Source organism: Catharus ustulatus, chromosome 5 (genome assembly GCF_009819885.2).
Source record: "Catharus ustulatus isolate bCatUst1 chromosome 5, bCatUst1.pri.v2, whole genome shotgun sequence".
In the NCBI taxonomy this organism is placed as follows: domain Eukaryota; kingdom Metazoa; phylum Chordata; class Aves; order Passeriformes; family Turdidae; genus Catharus; species Catharus ustulatus.
In genome coordinates this window covers 71,658,020-71,677,442 of record NC_046225.1, presented here as the reverse complement: position 1 = coordinate 71,677,442, position 19,423 = coordinate 71,658,020, and the positions used below count along the sequence as shown (strand labels likewise).

Genomic DNA, 19,423 nt, shown 5'->3' with positions numbered 1-19,423 from the left:
TGCCCATCTTGAGGGTAAGGAGCCCCTGCTAAGCACAAAGCTGAATGAGATCACAGCTGGTCCAGGGCCAGAAAGTAATGGTGCAGTAATGGGTTTATTGGCTTTTGAGAAGGAGCTGTTTGATTTCAGACAGAGGAGAGTCAACAGCAGCATTCACTCCTGCTAATCTCATTTCCAGCAGCACGCTGAGTGAGAAGGCACTTGGGCACAAAGCTGTGCTCGATTGCTCTCTGTTTATCCAGGATTACATTAGGAGCCCAAGAGCATCTGAAAACAGCCCCTAGCCAGAGCTAGGGCTTTGCAAATGGCTTCTGCAGCACCAGGCTTGTGGGAAAAGAAATCCCAGTGTTTCCAGCAAGCTGCTGGCAGTTTGCTCAGTACAAGAGCTGGGTTTAGATGCACAGGTTTTAGATGTGCAAGTTGAAGACAGTGTCTGTTGAGGAAAGTACTGCAGATAACAAGTGTTGACCAGATAATTTGGTTCATTTTAAACAATTAATTTGCCTTAAGCAAAAAGAAATCAAATGTAGAAGGATGGATTTGGCCAGGGTGAGGGATTCTTGCAAGGGGGAAGTTAGCAGAAGTTGGTCTGATCACAATCTGCCCCATTATCCACAAAAGAAATTACTTTGAGAACAAAATTACCACCAAGTCTGATATAACAGATCTTTATTTCAGTGTCTAAAACACAAAGAGAGGGCTTGCATTTCGACATCAGAACCATGCAAAGCACCTATACACCAAAAATGAGATATTGAACGAGTGTCTCTCTCCTGCTACACATAGAAAATTCAGGCAGGAAGACTCAGTTTTCCTGTGCGTTCTGCTTTATCCTTCCACAAATCAACCAGCTGTGAGGGGTGATCATCAACCTTCATTCCATACCAAATCATTTGCCACTGAACACTATTTCATACTGCCCTAAGCTGCTAAAATATGCTCCTGTAAACTTCATCAAGCACCTGGTTCTGCTCTTGGTCTACAAGGACAAAGTCCCAAACATCTCCAGCTACAGGACAGACCTTAATCAGAGGTACTGAATTAAATGAGAGCAGAGTTTGGCTCAAAGGATGAATGTCTCCTCCATACAGAAGCCCAGAAAAGGCCCTTATTAGTGTCCCAGAGAGGGGGATGTAGAGACCACCCTAGGCTCAGAGAATTGTCATGTGCACAGAGGACAACCAAACATCGTGAACTATTAAAAAACAGTGGTATAGAAAAATAAAAGGCATAAAATACTGAACCAAAAAGGTTCCAAATAAGGCATCAGCAGGTCCCAACTGGATGTGCTCCTGTTACATACATCACCCTCCCAGCCAGGATAGTTAGGAACGATACATTAGGATTGTATTTCTGACCTTCATCATTAAGCACTATGAGCAACCAGAAGGGTTCAAGTTCTCTTGGGGAAAAAAAAAAAAAACAACCTCCAAACACAAAACCAGGGAGTAATGTTTTTGGTAAGTATTTCTTAGAAAAGAAAATAAAAATGTTAAAGCAATTCGTTGAAACGACTCATTAAAAAAAGACGACATTCCTGTAAAGTAAAAATATATATATATATAAATAGAATCTATTTTTTTTTGTTTGTTCATTTGTTGTTTTGTTGTTTTTTTTTAAAAAAAAAACATTCAGTATCACGTCAGCAGATTCTGATGGGCTTTCCCGCGGGTCTCCTGCGACAGCCGCTGCTCCTTAAGGCAAAACGTCGTGGTTGGCACTGTCCCAGCAGCTGGGGGGTCCCTGTCAGCAGGGCTGCTTCTCCCTGACGCTGACAGAGCCGTCCTCCATCCCAAAGTACACCACCTGGGCCATGCCGATGAACAGCCCCGTCTCCACCACGCCTGCACAACGAGAGGTTGGTGTCACCGCCCCTGCGCTCCTGCCCTGCACTGTGCTTCTGCTTAGTGGTGTGTTCTGCCCGAGTTAAAGGGTTAGTTCAAATGACACCCCCCAACCCAGCTTGTCAATCCTACCCTGTGCCACCCCCTGCCTGGAATTCCCCTTTGGAAATCCCCTAAAAACTCCATGTCTCATTAGTGCATGTGACCCAGTTTCCCCCCCACCTCCCTCACTGGACAATGCTTTTAAAAGTGAACCTTCCTTTACCTCTCCCCAGAATTTCTCCAACTTGCTGATGATTTGTACCCTCCCCCCAAACCTCTCCCATATCTCAACTGTTGCACCCTTGTGTTTTTGTATTTTGCCCCCAAATTCCCCAGAGTAATAAAATCCTATGCAAAAGACCACCCCCTTCTCCTTGCCTCCTCAGAGCACAATCTGACAGCAAAAGGATCATAGAGAAATTGCTCTGGCCACACTTCATGTCATCTGCTCAGGGTGTGACCCACTCCAGGCACAGGGTGTAGTGGCAAAGTGAGTGCAACTGGTGTCCTCTGCTCTGCCTGTGGTTTTGCTCCTCCATCAGAGGTTTGGACCTCTATCAGCCACACAGGGAGCTTCTGGGAAGTCCTTCCCATGAGGCCACTCCCAGCAAAAACTCTGTTCAGAGACTGAGAAACAACTCCCAAACAACTCCCTGACATTCATGCTGCCCCAGCCACCACTGCTGCACCAACACAATCACAAGAAAAGCATTTTCTGCCATCTGATGACCCTGGGAGCAAGAGGAAGGTACACACACCCACAGGACTGGGGATCACCCCCTTTGCCTTTAAACTCTCCTGAAAGACTATCCTGTAAGAAATCACCTGGCTAACACTTGTTCAAATTAAGACTTGGCAGGTCCAGTGATACCTCTGCAATTTGTAGTCTATTTGTGGGTGTACTTTTGATTGCATTTAATTATGGGGTGCTCCTAATTTCACAGGGATCACTGAGACACGGCCAGAGGCCAGGAAGGTGGATAGAAACAGAGGACAAGGGCTACCACAAACACAAGGTGGCCAAAGCCCTTCTACCAGCACTGCATTTAGGCTTTAACAGCCACACATTTAGGCTCATCCATTTCAGGTCCATTTCTGAGCAGAAAACACTGCTGAGACAACACCCACAGGATGGAACAGTTCCCATTATTTACTACTCCTTTCTCAACCAAAAATAAATGCAGGGAAGTTCCTGCTGTGCAGAGCAACCAGGCACTGTCTGCCTCTTGCACAGACAGAGCTCTAATGATACAGAGATTTTCACAGCCATGGGCAGGATGAGGATACAAAGGAGCACTGCACCAGGGGCAGCCCAGACCTGCAGTGGTCACCAGAGATCCCTTCAGCCCCCACAATTCTGTGACAAGCACTACTGAGGGAAGCTAAACCACTGACCAGAAACAATTAGAAGTTACTGGCCACTCTTTACCCAGCCTACACCCACAGCCTCTGCCTGGTCTGATGTTTCAGCTGTGGAGCCAGGACAATGCATGGCTGCCCTGTGGGGATGCTGGCATTTGTGCAACAAGATCCCAACCTGTTCCTGCATGTTCTGGCAAAATATGAGCAGTCAGTGAAGGCAGCTGTGTGAAGGCAGGACTTCAGGGACAGGCTTTGCCAAGAGAATCAGAAAGACATCCAGATGCTGCTTGCCTGAAGTTCAGAGAGTGCCAGTGCCCCCTGGATGGTCCAGAGGCAGCTCCTGGCTGGGCAGCAGGTCTCATGCAAGGCAGGAGTCCTTGCAAAGAGGCTGTTTTGTTTGCAAACAGAGCATCAGCCACTGCTGCTTGAGCCCACTTAATCCTCACAGCAAGGCAGCATGGATGGCTTCCCAATGGGAATGGGAATGGGATGCAGAGCTGTAAGGAGCTCCTGGAATACAGCACAGCACAGTGCAAACCCTCCCTCCAGAGTGCACTGGTGTTCCCTCTAAAAGTCCCTCTCTAAATGGAAACAAGGAGAGTAAGGAAGAGAACAGGAGTGTTGTGCCTAATGGGAAACAGTGTCAACATCAACCAGCATCACTCCAGGTTTTCATGGAAAAGCCACATGGGCACAATTTTACCAATTGAGCTGACTGCTGTCTTGAGTAGTAACAAATGCAGGGACCTGCAGGAGGGCAGCAAATACACATTTCCTCATATCCAGGACAAAGCTGCCACAGTCCAGGTTACTTATCACACACCAAGCCTCAGCCAGCTTTTGTGATTTTTAAAAAAATCACAGACATCACCTGGTATCATTTTTATAGCGGTGTTCACTTCATGCCACTCATGAATCTTGTCAAATTTCCAGTCCAGGATGAAGTTCCCGTTGTCTGTCACCACAGGGCCCTGGAAGCAAACCCAGTTGTCATGGCATGAGCCCTATGTCTCCTGATCCCAGCCAGGGATTGTCACAGCCCTCACTGGGACCAGCTGTCCTCACTGCAGTGGTTTAGAGTCATCATTCGAGCAAATTGGGGCCATCCCCAGAATAAACCTGTCAGTGAAACCATCACCCCCAACTCAAGACCCTCTCTGGCAGCTCAGACTGCCCTGCAGCCCCCCAACACCCCCAGAACAGCAGGACAGACCCAGGCTGCAATCCCTCTGCTCCCTGCTCCAGGAGGCTGCTTTAGGAGTCATGGCCAGAGAGGCTTTCAACGAGCAGCCTGAAAACCTAAACACACAACTCAGTCACCTAATTACACAGTAATTTCACGATTATAAGCCGCATTTCTGGGTTTCAGCAACTTTTCATTCTTTGTCCATACATAAGCCACACCTGATTATAAACCACACATTACAATACAGATTGTGATAAAAGGTATCTGTTCTATCACCATCTGTTGAGGGTGGGGGCAGTGATCCTTGTCTCAACGGCAGATATTCTGCTAATGGGCCATCCATTGAAACCAGGCAGGGCATTGTTCTTTATCTTTTCACAACCCATCCTTCCTCCAGCCAGTCATTTTCTGCTCATGGCCATTGAGTCCCACTGTGGGACTGATAAAATTACTGCATCCCATTGGGAGTTGCTCCAGCCAGGGGGAAGAGCCCAACATTTCTTACCAAGATAAAAACAGAGGTTTTGGGACACTAAGGGAGCCCCTTTCTCCACTGGACTCCAGAGGAAAACCGGATTTCTCCACATCCCCACTGGAGCTCCGGAGGGAAACTGCACCTTGTACAGGAGCACTGCTCCAACTGAGCCACATCTGTCACTGCAGGAGGATGCAGCCACCATGGGATGGGACTGCTGCCAACACCCTGCCTGACGGGTGTCAGGTTGTACTCTGACTGTGTCAGGGTTTGGAGTTTGTTTCTTTATAGTGCTGTATTTCTATTTTAATTTCCCTAGTAAAGAACTGTTATTCCTAATTCCCATATCTTTACCTGAAAGCTCCTTGATTTAAAAATTATAATAATTTGGAGGGAGGGGGTTTACATTCTCCATTTCAAAGAGAAGCTCCTGCCTTTCTCAGCAGACACCTGTCCTCCAAACTAAAACAGCAACTTTTCATTCTTTGTCCATATATAAGCTGCACCTGATTACAAGCCGCACTTTGGGTTTGGACCAAAATTTTAGTCAAAATGGTACAGCTTATAAATGTGAAATTACTGTATATTAAGGAGGGATTACACAAGATGTCACCTGTGGGACTGAAAGCCCAGATTTCACCAGGTGAAGGGCCAGCCCCTGGTCCTCCCATTTGCCCACGTTCAGGTGGCTCCTCAGGGCGAGCAGGGCTGACAGGGACACTCACTGCTTTGTTAACAGCCATCCGCAGCTCCACGACACCGCCGAATTTTTTGGTCAGGGCTCTGGAGACGGGGACATAAGCCATGGGGATGACCTCAATCGGAACTCCCTTCTTCCACTGCTCCCCAAGCCTGTCAGATTTTTTCCTGAGGGCACAGTTTGAGGTGGGATTAGTGTTGGATATCACACTGCTGACATTAATATCGCCCCAGCCCCTCTGCAAACCCCTCAGGCACAAGGCTCAGGAGGACACAGGGTCAGCCACGTGTGCCCTGGTGCAGCAAGAATCAGGTTCATGCACGATGCTCTATCCACTCACAAGCCCTGTTTTGACATGTTTTGGACAGGCAGGAGTTGTTTTTTCCACAGCCCCATGGCTGGAAAATTTATCCCATGCTGACAATCACTGAGCTCAGAGAGCAGAACTGCCACTTCCCCACAAGCTCTGCTGACTCCCAAGCAGGCCTGCTGAGTTGAAAATTAAGAAAAAAAGATAAATTGAATTGCTGAAATACTGGGAGCCAGGCTCATTTCCACCCATTCCTGCTCTCCTGTAACCATTGGAATGACAACAATGGCCTAACACAGCACCATCTGAAACCTCCCAGGGAGGAGAAAGGTATTGTGAACAGTAATATCTTCACCTGTAATCAGCAATAACAATGAAGCACTTTGAAAATCCTGCAACTATCTTCTCCTGTGTCAAGCAGCCACTGCAAGGGGGGAAAAAATAAAAACAAAACCAGAAAACATCAGACTGCTCCTCATTGTGCCTAATGGCCCTGAAGCCCAGTCCCCTCCAGTGTGTTCTTGCTGGTTTTGGTGCTGGCTTTGCCCCACACTTCATCCTCCTTCTCCCCACCCCTCCCTTTGTGCCCCTTCTCCCTGGCAGCCTTGGCCAGGAGCCATCTCCCACTGTGGGTGCACACACAGAGCCCCCCACCCATCACCACTGGGACAGACAGACAGACAGACAGACAGACAGCAAGGCTCACCCGCCACCTTTGATAAGGTTGAGGTCAGTGTCCACCTCATCTGCTCCATCAATGGCAACATCAAGCTGTGGGAAGAGGAGAAAATTGATGTGGAAACCCCACCCTGTGCAGCATCCAGGCCCTGCTCCTGCTGCAGCTCCGGGGTGGAGAGTCCCAAATGTCACAAATGTCACCAGAGCTGGGCCCACCTTGGTGCCAGCCTGACCAGAGACAAGTGTCTGATGGGCCACCCAGGGATACCCTGAGACCACCCAAGCCCCTCTAACAACCCCAGGCATATGAGAGGAAAAGAAACCCAAGCCAAGAGCTGGCCTGCAAGCACATCTCTTCAGCCTTTGGTGTTGTTCCAGACCAGCATGCAAGATTTTCCCAAGAAAAATCTTTGACAGCTCAGCAATATCCCTGTCTCAAGCCTCATCTTGGAAGAGATGCCAAGCACCTGGAAGCAACACAACCCAGCAGCCTTCTTGCCAACTAAAGGGACAAGAACTAAGACAGAACTTGGGGGAAAATAAACTAAACCTGTTAAAATCACACAATCATCAAGGTTAGGAAAGACCTCTGAGATATTGAGACCAACCATACAACAAACCCTGCCAGTCCCCACTAAACCATGTCCCTAAGCAGCAAATCTACATGTTTTTTGAATACTTCCACAGATGCTGATTCCACCACTGCCCTGGGCAGCCTGTTCCAGTGCTTAACCATCCTTTCAGTGAAGAGATTTTTCCTAATATCCTGATATTCCTAATCTGACACAATTTGAGGCCGTTTCCTGTTGTCCCAACTCGAGTTCTCACTCATGTTCTGCAGTGTGGCTGCCCAAACTCAGCCTCAGGGGAGGACTGAGGAGCCTGGATGCTTTCTGAAGGAGCAGGTGAAAGGAAGGCCAGGTGAGGTCTCATCTCCATGGTCCCACTCACCTCTGGATTTCGGTCCAAGTCACTCAGTGTTAACCCGTTCTGCAGGATCAGCTGACGAGCCTGTGCACCAAGAAGACAACAAACATCATTTACCAGTGGCAGGAAAGGAAAACAGACTCTTGGTGACATTCCCTGGCTGCAGCAAGGATGGAGCCTCCCTGGGAGAATTCCCCTGCTCCACTCTGAGCTCGTGGAGAGGCTGCAGCAGGAACACACAGGCAAGGAGAAAATGATGTTTCCAGACCAGAGCAGTTTAATCAAAAGAAAATCCTGCTGCTGATTTGAATTAAAATGCTCAGGTGGTTCAACAGGACTCCTGGGTTTGGGTCTCTCCATACTGAATAGCAGGAGACCTCATCAGCTTGGTGGGAATCAGTTGTATCAAAGCAAATTGGAAATATGGAAATTTTAAATCCTATGTTGTTTCAGCTTGGACATTATTCTCCCTCCCATCCATCCAGCCCTTCTTATCTCCTTCAGCTAAAAAAATGGGACCAAAAAATAAAATATTTTCACCACAGAAATGTGGAACTAACAGAGGCAATATTTTTCATATTGGAAATAAGCTAAAAAGTAAATAATAAATGCACAACTCAGAAAAGTGTGGGAAGCTGCTGAAACAGCTGCTTGGTGGCTCTGATCTACAGTTCCTGCAGAGGCTGTTTCCCTCTAGTGGCAACACCACACAGGGCACTCAGAGCTGCCCTTGGCTCAGTCCCTCAGCTTAAACAGGGAATCACAGAATTGCTTAGCCAGGTTTACCAACAGCAAGTCCAGCCCTTAACCCAGCACTGCCCAGGCTAAACCATGTCCCCAAGTGTCACATCCACAAGGCTTTTACATCCCTCCAGGGATGGTGACTCCACCATTGCCCTGGGCAGCCTGTTCAGTATTTGAACACCTCAGTGAAGAAATTTTCCCTTATATCCAATCTAAACCTCTCCTGGCACAAACTGGGGCCATTTCTTCTTGTCCTAGTATTTGTTACTTGGGAGAAGAGACCAAACCTGACGTGGCTGCCCCTCCTGTGAGGGAGTTGTGGAGAGTAAGAAGGTCCTCCCTTAGATTCCTTTTTTGCAGGCTGAGCCCCCAGCCCCCTCAGCTGCTCCTCATGTCATCTGTGCTCCAGACCCTTCCCCAGCTCCACTCCCTTCTCTGGACAGCTCCAGCCCCTCAGTGCCTTTCTTGTCATGAGGGACAAAACTGAACACAGGATTCAAGGTGTGGCCTCACCAGTGTCCAGCACAGAGGGACAATCCCTGCCCTGGTCCTGCTGCCACCCCATTGCTGACACAGGCCAGGTGACACTGGCCTGCCTTGGCCACCTGGGCACACACTGTCACCAGCACCCCCAGGGCCTTTCCCACTGGGCCACTTTCCAGCCACTCTGCCCACACCTGGAGTTCTGCAGGAGGTTGTTGTGGCCAAAGTGCAGACCCAGCACCTGGCCTTGTTGAACCTCAGACCACTGGCCTTGGTCCATCCATCCATCCATCCATCCATCCATCCATCCATGCATCCATCCATGCATCCATCCATCCAGCCTGTCCAGATCCCTGCAGAGCCCTCCAGCAAATCAACACTCCCATCCCACTTGGTGTCACCTGCAGAATCTCTAACTGGCTGAATTTTCTATGTTACAAATCATCATTTGAGTGAGATTCCCTCCTTGCACAGACTCTGCTCAAGTCCAGACATGTTGCAGCTAGACCAAGAAACCCCAGTGCAAAGCCTGGATCAGCTGATTCTCCTGAATTCCACCCACTAACACTAACAAAGTGCATCAGTCACAGGTACTGGCATCCCAGAAACATTAGAATTAGCAGGTGGCACTCCTGGCAATAAGAGATTATTTGAATAGCTTTTCATGGCATTTCACAGCATGCAGTTCTAACACCCATGGGCTGTGGGTCCCTAAGGACTCACAAAACCAAAGGAATAAAAATCAGTGGGTTGGCATTCATCACATGGTGTCCACAAAAGGAGGTTTCAGGGATCTGGGGAATTGAAAGCATTGAAAAACACTGTGCTGCACATGCAGGCCAGACCCTGAACAGGCTTAGAGTCAGCAGTGTGGCAGCAAGGTGGCTTGGCTGTCTCCAGGCTCTGCTTGCAAGGCAATGGGAGCAGTGGGAATCAAAAGCAGAGCTCCCATGACTGAGGGCAAAGTGGTGCTCACTGCAGAGCCCTGGGCAGGAGCAGTCCCAGCCGTGCTCTCACACTCCCAGTGAGAAGAGACAATGCAAACACCAGGGCACAGATACTTACCCTGCTCTAGCTTTACTGCTGCTGATGGGTTAATGACCTGACAACAGGGAAGGGAGGATACAAAAGCTCACTGAAACCAACTCTTCCTTGCCAGTGACCTCAGGCAGCCATCTACACCTGTACACAGTGAAAATAAAACGCTGTTTTGCTGGCCTGGGAATGCTCCACTCAGAACTGGTTGAGATCTAAAGGACTGCAAGACACAGAAGGCAGCCCCATGTTGGGAATTTTGGCTGCTGCAGGTGTACAATCTCTCTCTTCCCTTTAACAGCAACTTTTTTGTTTTACTGGTAAGAAACTCTGTGGTGTTAAATGAACTATAACAACATTTCAATGCAGGATAGGCTCCAGCCCATGCTCACTACAAGAGCTTCATCAATATATTCTTTAAGAACAAATGACTGAACTCAGAGCACTTCTCCTAGATTCAAAGGGAACATGGCATTTCAGGGTGGGAATCAACTTGAGACAGATCAAAACCAGACTCTCACCACAGTCTACATAAGCAACAGAAGTATTGATACAGGTTTGTTTTTTTTTTTTTTTTTTTCACTTTCTGGCCTTTGCAGAACTGTGCATTACACCCCACTCGTTTGCAACAGCTGGGAAGAGAGAGCCCTGTCACCCCCACACCTAAACAACTGCAGGGTTGTTTGGATGTTGGGTTTTCCTAAGATTTTAGAATAATTCAAGTTGGTCTCTATCCAACCTCCAGGTCAAAGCAGGGTCAGCCCCAGGCTGCTCAGGGCTGTACCCACCCAGTCCCTCTAAACCTCACAGGACAAGTTCTGCCACACTGCCTGACTGCCCTCACACTGACAAGGCTGTGACAGAAGTGCAGTCCCCACGCCCACAGCAGGACCATGAGAAGGACACATGCCCAATTCCTTGACTGAGGTATTGCCACCAAGCCTTGAAGACCCCTCGTGTGGTCCCCACCATGTCACCTCTGCCTGCCCAAAAGGAGGTTCCCACCACAGGGAACAGAGGCAAAGAGACCAAACTCAGTTGGCAAAGGCATGGGAGATGCTCAGAAGCTTCCCCAGCAGATCTCTATTCCACCACCTAGCCAGGTTCTCCCTCCAGCCCCCTGGCTTGGTAAGAACCAATTCCTGCAAAGGCTGCACAGCAAACCAAGAGGTTAAGCCAATTTCTCTTCTACAATTTCTTATCAAATCCAGCTGATGCATTTGAAGTTTCTGCTGAAAACCCAAGAGCTTGCTATTATTCTTTACAGCTGTCAGGGCTGATACAGACTCAAAGGAGACAAAGTGTCTCCAGTGAGCTTTGCACTACAAGTCTGGCTCACCACTAAGCAGCATTTTCCTGCAAATGGAATCCAGAGGAAGCCACACACCAACCCTGACACAACCAGCCTTACCACACTGGCTCCAAATACACCTCCCAGGTCAGGTAACACAGCACCTTCTTTGTGAGGTCTTTCTGTAGGCTGCACCACGACTGCTTTCACTTTTGGTTCATTCACACCACTGTGAAGCAGAGAGAGGCAAGGTGCCCTCCCACAGCTCAGGGGAGCGCCCCTGCAGGAGTGTTTGGACTGGCAGGAAGCAAAGAAGGAAAGCACTCACCTGAAAGGACGTAGGGATGCAGACAATTGTCAGGTTCTCCTCCTTCACTCGCTCAGCTGCAGGAAAAAAGCAGAAGCCTTGGTTTGTTCATTGCACAAGGCAAAAACACAGCAAGTTTCCCTTTAAGAAACCTCAGTTCAGTGCAACCCCTCTGATTCACTGCAATTACTTGCTTGGCTTGCAAATAACTCAGTCACGCTCAAAATGCAAACAGGTGCCCCCCTCCATAGGCTGAGGCTCAGTTTCAACAGTCAGAAAGGTTTAAACACCCACTCTGGCCCAGCCCAAGCCACCATGAGCCATTAACCTTTATGTCTCCAGCAGCAGAGGAGCCCCATCAGCAAATCCTCACCTGGGAAATCGGCCCCATCCCCTCTCTCACTCCATTAGACAGGTTTTTGCTGCTCTCCATGTAAACACAGAGCTCCAGCAGCTGTCTGAAAGGTTTGCTGGCTTGTTGCCCTGGGGACATCACATTAATTTATTATAGAACATTTAAATATATAGCAGGGAAAGAACTAATAAAGTACAGTATTCCATTAAATAGAAGGAAATATTTCCTCCCCAGGCTAACCTCAAATGACTAAAATCTATTACTAAGATATCATTATGGACAAAATGTTATTTTAGTAATTACAAGACCCAGGCACAAGCCAACAGCCCAAGAGTCAGCAAGAGCTCGTGCACCAGAGCAGGCACACAAGCTCCATGCTCTAAGGTAATGCTGCTGCTGGAAGGATTGAACATGAAATATGTGAGGCTGGATGTTGTTACAAGCCACATCCCAGTTCTAAAGCAATCAGGAGACATGAAAAGCCAGAATTTGCAGCCTGGAACAGCCACTCCTCTTCAAATACAATAGCCATTTATTTAGAGACTGGTTCTGTGCTCAAGGAGGGAGTGGTTGCAGTTCTGAGCCAAGCCCGGAAGGCTGAACAGCAGCTCCCAGACAATGAAGTGCATCACACACACAGAGTGGGGAAATGGGCAACAAGGGACAGCCCCAGCCCTGCCGTGTCCCTGCACAGTGAAGGGCTGGGCTGTGCTCAGAACTCAGCTCTGGGCTGCAGGACAGCTCTGCCCAAGGCAGCTGGAGGTCACCAGGGGACTCCCAGACAGGCAGAGCCACCCAGGTGGGACACACTGACCTGAGCTGCCCAGGGAAGTGGTGGAATCTTCATAGCTGGAAGTGTGGCTCTAACACTTGGGAGAATGGTTCAGTGGTGAACACAGTGGCACTGTGTTTGAGGATCTTGGAGGTGTTTTCCAACCTTAATGATTCTGTGGTTCCCCCTCGGTATCCAAACAAGATCCCAAAGAACAACAGAGCTGATCCTGCACTCCCAGCCCCCATGGCCCCACAGCTGCTCTGCTCTGCATCCAAGGAATGCAAAGTTCAGCACCTCCACAAGCAGATCTAGGGCTGAGAGTGCCCTGCAAAGGAACTTTAAACCTCTGCATCCTCTGTAATGAGCCGTGACAATAATTACCTCACACTCACTTTACAAAACTGCATTTGCCTCACCTGAATATTCTGCTGAAATTTTCTGAATCACACCCTGAGCAAACCCCTGCACCTGGAGCAAGCAGGTAAACCTGGCTACAGGCTACATAAATAAAATAAATGCAGCAGGATTTCACATTCCTCATTTTCATGACACCTCAGCAGGGCCCTCAGTGTGGATCGTGTGGATGTGGGGAGCGAAATGAGCCACAGGCAAACGAGTTAAAGGAAGCAGAGCAGCTGCATGGCCCCGAGCCACACAGCAAGTCAGCACTGGGCAGAGCTGGGCAAAGCTGGAACCAGACCAAGGAGCTCAGCTCCAGTTTGTGGTGGGTGCCAGTGGAGAGCTTTTCCTGGCTGGAGGGAACAGGTGGCAAATCATCACCTCCTCAGGACTTTCAGGTAATATAAATTCAGAGCCCGACACTCAGTTTTAACTTTCAGCTTCAAGCAGGACACAGCAGCCAGTGAACAGACCCAGCTCTTAAGTCAGCACACAGGTGATTTAGTGTTTTTCAGGTAGTTGGGGCAGATGGAAAAGGGGACTTTTCCTGGTGGGAGCATCCTACCTAATCGCTGCACCGCGTGTACAATCGTAGATCCGCTCCCGATCCCAAGAACTTGATTGTTCTGCAAGTCAAAGAGAGACAGGAATGCTGTTAGTGGAGGCTCCAGACTGCCCACCTTCCCCAGTAAAACTGGCACTGTAAACACATGCAAGATGAGCCCTGTCCAGGGATGCACGTGGACGCAGCATCTCAGCACTCGGCAGGCAAGGGAGGGAACACACTGTGCCAGCGAGGGCACGGCCATGGTCTGCAGCCAAGGGATTTTAATCAACTCTCCCTCTCATTAAAGGACATGTGCTTGCTAATTACCAGCGCAGTCCGATCTCAGGGTGTTCAGTGAACACTCACTGGTGGTTGCTGGCATTCCATGAAAGCTCTCCTGCCGGAAAGCTGTGAATTTCAGACAATACCACAGAGCGAGAAGGGGAAACAACCTCAAGATAAAATCTCCCAAGGAAGCCACACAGTAAAAGGCTGGGTTTGCTGCCAACCATATCATTAGTAAACAGCACAGATGCACCAGCAGCCAAAGCAGAGAGCACAGCAGCTGTTCCTGTGAATAATAAAAAATGTTTTCCAAAACAGAATGTAAAGCTGCCTATAGGAGTCCAGCAAAACTTGGAAGGTGGGTGAGCCTGGCAGCATGTGGTGAAGAGGATGAAATTTTAACCACAGCTCCATCCTGGCCTTTCTCTGCATACTGCCCTGTGATCCATAACACAGAGACACTCCTAAAAGGTGCTGCAGGCTGAGGGTGGGTGGGTGCACTTCTGTTCCTTCTGCAAGACATGCTCTCTGCCACTTCAGTCTCTGTTTATCATCAACTCAGTTCCCACTCCCTGTAAGTGACCTGCAGCCTTCTGCACTTCCCATTTTCAGTGTACTTCGTTTCCTTTGGATAGGATCCAAAGGTTAAATTGACTTAAAGAGGCCCAGTATCACCACAGAGACTTCAGATGAGGAAGACATGAAGACAACCAGAGATGCAGGCACGGAGCTGTTGTGCATTATCTCTTGGACATTAGACAGATCTGGAGCTCTTTCCTCATGTGCAGCAAATCCAGAGTTCACCAACTGTGGAAAAAGCCACACCTGCAGCACTTCAACCAGCTAAAATCTTGCTGTCACGAAAGTTTACCTGGAAAGGTGGAGTTCAAGACAGGCCAGACTCCCCGAGGATTAGTCATTTCTGTTGCTTCTGCAACTTAAAAGCTTAAAGGAAACAGAAGTTCTCCAAAACCAGAGGCTCAGTTTCCATGCCCGCCCTCACTAACCACCGTGACTCTGCAAAAGCTGGGCAGAGCACAGGTCACTGCTGCACACCTGCACCGTGGCCAGAGAAACACAACAGCTCCTGAGGCTCTCAGTGTCACCCACCCAGCAGGCAGAGCCAAGCAAGGCCAGCCAAGGAAGGGGCAAGCAAAGCTGTGCAGAGGCTGGCAGGACATGGGCAGTACCAGTGTTCCCAAAGGATTTGTTTTGACCTGGGGAGAGGCAGTTTCTTCTCTTTGCCCTCATTCTGTAGGGTGGGAGAGCTTCTTGGAGCAGCTGGGTACCCTAAAGGGATGGGGAAAGCCTCAGCATCGGTGATTCCACTGTAAGGAAGCAGGAAGAGCTCACAAGGGTCCCAGCCCATCCATTTATCACTGATTAGAGGGGAAGCAGCACTTTAAATCAGTCTAAACTGGTGCTGTCACAGCCCCTGCCTTACCCTGACTCCCACCTCTCCCTCTTCAGCTCCAATCCCAGCCAGACAAGGGACAAAACCAACCACAAAACATCCACTTTTAAAAACAGGGGCAGGGCAAACACTGGGCAGAAGCACAGCACTGAGGAGCAGCACCTCATGCAAAACAATTTCCATTTCAAGTTGTTTACCAAAAGCCCACCCAACAAAACCAAGGCACTGAGCCACAGCACAGCTGAGAACCCAGGTATGGGTGAAGTGGGCAGCAACCACAGCATTTTCTCAGCCAACCCCAGGGCCTAAAGACACTGCCCAGCATTACAGAAGCCAACAAGGCAACACACATGGAGCAGTACCAGCAGCACACGGGGCACTGGCCAGTTCAACCTAAGATTCCAAGGTCAGAGAACAGAGAGCTGCAGCTAAAATACAGATAAATACAGAGCAAAGCCCAGTTTGCTCAGTGCTCTCTGGGGCAGCAGGACGTAGGGCAGTACCTGTATTTTCATTTCCAGCAGAGGCCCGCCTTCAGAGGTGTTGTATAAATGCAAAGCCAGCTCTCCCCAAGCAGCTTACAGCTCTAAAGCCCCAAGCCCTGTACCAGCCCTGCTCCCCCCCAAGCTGTCAGAGCCCCACAGCCTCTGAGGTCGATCATCCCAATGTCCCCTCCAGAACAGGGGAACTCTGCTCCTGCAGCTGCCCAGGGACAAATGCTGTGAGTAAATACACCAATCTAGCTTTAATTTTTAAAAAAAGAAAAAAAAAAAAAACAGCAGAAGCAAGTTTTCCTCTCCTAATCCCCCCTCCCACAGCCAGGTTTACATCTGCCACACAAGGAGCTGCTGTCCTGGCAAGGCAGGGATGGGTGAGAAGGTGGATGCCAAGAAGCCTCATCCAGTACCAGTCCCAAGCCCCCAGTGCCACAGATTTGTGGCACAGTTAAGCAAGAGAGGTTTGTCCAGCAGTCAAACCCTGGTGTCTCCCACACATCCCTGTGCAAGGGAAGCCATGGCTAATAGCCATGGATAATGTTGCTCCCTCCTGAGAGCTCCAATAAGCAAACACAAACATATTCATTACAAACAGCAGCTGCCCCCTGACAGTGCAAACTGACAGCTGAGACCATGCAGCCCCTGGGCAGTGACTCTGAGCTCCTTCTCCACCAGTTCTTGAAGCCAGCTTGCACAAGCATTGGGGTATTAGCCCAGTTTAATTTAAGTTGCCTAGTTTACTTGACCAGTATCACAAGCTGGACATTGAACTTTAACGTTCAGCTGGGACACAGCCAGAAACATTATCCAAAGTTTGCCTGGCCATAAAACAGCACAGAGGCCAGCTATTTCACTATAAAAGTCCAAAAGTACTGCTTTTACCCCAAAGCAAAGGAGCCCCCATTTATAACTCACAGCAACAGTGGTGTCTTGGCTCCACACCTCGTGAGACGAGTCCTTCCCCCCATGACCCCTCAATGCACAATTTTGTGCTTTCCTTGGGTAGGAAAGGGGATTTTTATGCAACTGCCAGAGCCCCCAGGCTCGCCCATCTCACAGACTGATCACTTTTGATGGTGCTGGCTGGCAGGGGCTGGGTTTCACCCAGCATGTGGCTGTGCTCTCTCAGGCAGGTACAGACTGCTCCAAGGAAGCAAGGGGGCTGCAGAACAAGCCAAACTTTCATGGGACATAAGGGAAGCCATCAGCAACTGAACCCAGCGAGGGGGGAGCAGGGAGGTTTTCTTTTTTCTCCCCTAACTGCTAGTATCTCCTTTCTTAGCAGCAACTCCTCACCGATTTCACCACTGCTATTGCGAAAGGGCTGGCACAGAAACCGCGATAAACCCCTGCGTGACTGTAACCGTTGATCTTCCAAACCAGACCGTGCCAAACTTCAGGCAGCTCCAGCCCCATCTGACATTCAAGGGGCTGATTCAAGCCCTGGCTGCATTTCCCTCCTTGCAGAGGACAAGACAGAAGCTCCTGGTCAGGGATTGTTGTTCCTTCTTGGGTGCTCAGAAATGGGGTGCAGCAGCAGCAGCGCATCCTGGACTTGGAGAAAGGAGCAGGACATGGCATTAGCCTGAGCTCCCACCACAGCCCAGCTCACAGGAGGGTGCACAGTCAAAGTCTGGAGGTGGGAGACATTACCCCAAATTTGGCACACACAGCACAGAGCTGGATGAAGCTGCTGCCGGGGAGGCACACACTGGGAATGGAAAAGCAGTTTTCTCCCTTCGCCTCAGCTAAAGGGAGTGGAGTCCAAAGCAAAGGAGAAAGAGGCTCAGCAGGACCCATCCGTGCACCCCAGGGTCTCTCTTTGCACCCAGGACTGTTCATGCTCTCGGGGGGGTATTCCCAGTGCCCCCACTGCATCCATGGACCTCAGGGCTGCTCTGTGCACTGCAGGAGTCCGTGCCAGCCCATTCATGCTCTGGAAGTTCAGTACATCCCCATTCCATACAGCCTGTCCCTGCAGCTGGAGCTGCCTCACACAGCCCTGGGTCTGTCCATGCACCACTATGTTCTGCGGACCCTGTTTTGTGGGGTCCTGGCACCCCAGAGTTGCTCTGTGCACCCCAGGGTCCATCCATGCACCAGAGATTCTGTGTACCCCACACTCTGTGTACCTCTGTGCACTGCGGGATCCCAGCACCCCAAAGCCTGTCCCTGCACCCGGAGCTGCTCCATGAACCGCATGGTCCATCCGTGCTCCGGGAGAGCCTGTGGCTGCTTCATGTTTTGGGGAGTCCCTGCACCGCAGAATTGCTCCATGCATCCCAGGGTCTGTCCATGCACTGGGGGACTCTGTGGCTTCTTCGTGTTTTGGGGAGTCCCGGCACCCCAGAGCCACTCTGTGTTGGGGGATCCGTGCATCCCGCAGCCTGCCCTGCGCTGGGAAGCTCCGTGCACTTCACTGCCACTCCGTGTACTGGGGGGTTCCGGCACCCCAGAGCCTGTCCCTGCAATCCAGAGCTGCTCCATGCATTGGAAAAACCCGTGCACTCCGTGGCCGCTCTGTGCAGTCCCGACCCCCCGGAGTCGCTCCGAGCACCGGGGACTGACTCCGTGCAACTCATGGACGCTCGGTGCATTCCGAGTCCGGGCACCCAGCGCCTGTCCCTCCGCTCCACGCACCCGGGACCGTCCGTGCCTCCGGGGACTCCGTGCACCACATGGCCGCTCCGTGCATTAGGGGGTCTCAGCACCCCAGAGCTGCTCCGTGCACCCTGAGCTCCGTCCGGGGATTACGGGGGAGGTCTCTGCACCCCCGAGCTCCGTCTGTGCACTGGAGGACTCTACGCACCCCGTGGCCCCGGTGCATTGGGGTGTCCCAGCACCCCGGAGCCTGTCCCTGCACTCCGGGATCTCTCTGTGTACAGGCGGCTCCGTGCACTCCAGAGCCGCTCCATGCGCTGGGAAGCTCCGTGCACCCCGCGGCCGCTCCGTGCACCGGGGTGTCCCGACAGCCCAGAGCTTGTCCCGGTACCTCGGAGCTGCTCTGTGTGCTGGGGTGTCCCGACAGCCCAGAGCTTGTCCCGGCACCCCGGAGCCGCACCGTGCACTGGGGGGTCCCGACAACCCAGAGCTTGTCCCGGCACCCCGGAGCCGCTCCGTGTACTTGGATGCTCCGTGCACACTCCATGCCCACCGCTTGCATTGGGGGACCCCAACACCCTGCAGCCACTCTGTGCTTTGGGAGGTCCCTGCACCCCGGAGTTTCTCTGTGCTTTGGCAGGTCCCTACACCCCGGAGTTTCTCTGTGCTTTGGCGGGTCCCTGCACCCCGGAGTTTCTCTGTGCTTTAGGCGAGTCCCTGCACCCCGGAGTTTCTCTGTGCTTTAGGAGGTCCCTGCACCCCGGAGTTTCTCTGTGCTTTAGGAGGTCCCTGCACCCCGGAGTTTCTCTGTGCTTTGGCGGGTCCCTGCACCCCAGAGTTTCTCTGTGCTTTGGCAGGTCCCTGCACCCCGGAGCCCCTCCGCGCACTCCCGGTCCCGTCCGTGCTCCCGGACACTCCGCGCACCCCGCGGCCGCTCCGGAGCTCCGAGCCCCCCGCGCCCCGCAGCACCCCGGGCTCCTCACCTGGACGTGCTTGTCCACGGCAGCGAAGGCGGCCCGCTTCTTGGCCTCCTCTGCCATGGTGCCGCCGAGCCGCCCGCGGGAGAAGCCGCGCCGCGCCGCCGCCCGCCCCGCTCGGAGCCTCCCTGGCGGCCGGGCAGCCAGGGGCGTGCTGCGGAGCAGGGCGAGCCGGCCGGGGAGCCGCAT

At 51.1% G+C, this 19,423-nt stretch overlaps 1 protein-coding gene across 1 annotated transcript; it reads right to left on the bottom strand.

The window, feature by feature from the left end:
• Positions 1–641: 641 nt before the first annotated feature.
• RPIA (ribose 5-phosphate isomerase A) lies at positions 642–19,423 on the bottom strand. The gene is made up of 9 exons (XM_033060709.1): positions 19,241–19,423; positions 13,479–13,539; positions 11,406–11,461; positions 7,549–7,608; positions 6,626–6,690; positions 6,275–6,343; positions 5,635–5,776; positions 4,120–4,219; positions 642–1,844 (listed from the first exon to the last, which is right to left on the bottom strand). Exons 1-9 carry the CDS (start codon positions 19,421–19,423, stop codon positions 1,747–1,749), a joined length of 834 nt encoding a protein of 277 aa, XP_032916600.1. The 3' UTR covers positions 642–1,746.

Excerpts from the sequence above, each read along its gene's own strand:
- RPIA (XM_033060709.1), bottom strand. The coding sequence starts at position 19,423 with ATGCGGCTCCCCGGCCGGCTCGCCCTGCTCCGCAGCACGCCCCTGGCT. Across the intron at positions 7,609-11,405 it reads GCATCCCTACGTCCTTTCAG|GCTCGTCAGCTGATCCTGCA; the intron begins GTGAGTGCTTTC and ends CTTGGTGCACAG. Across the intron at positions 4,220-5,634 it reads GGATGGCTGTTAACAAAGCA|GGCCCTGTGGTGACAGACAA; the intron begins GTGAGTGTCCCT and ends GTTTGCTTCCAG.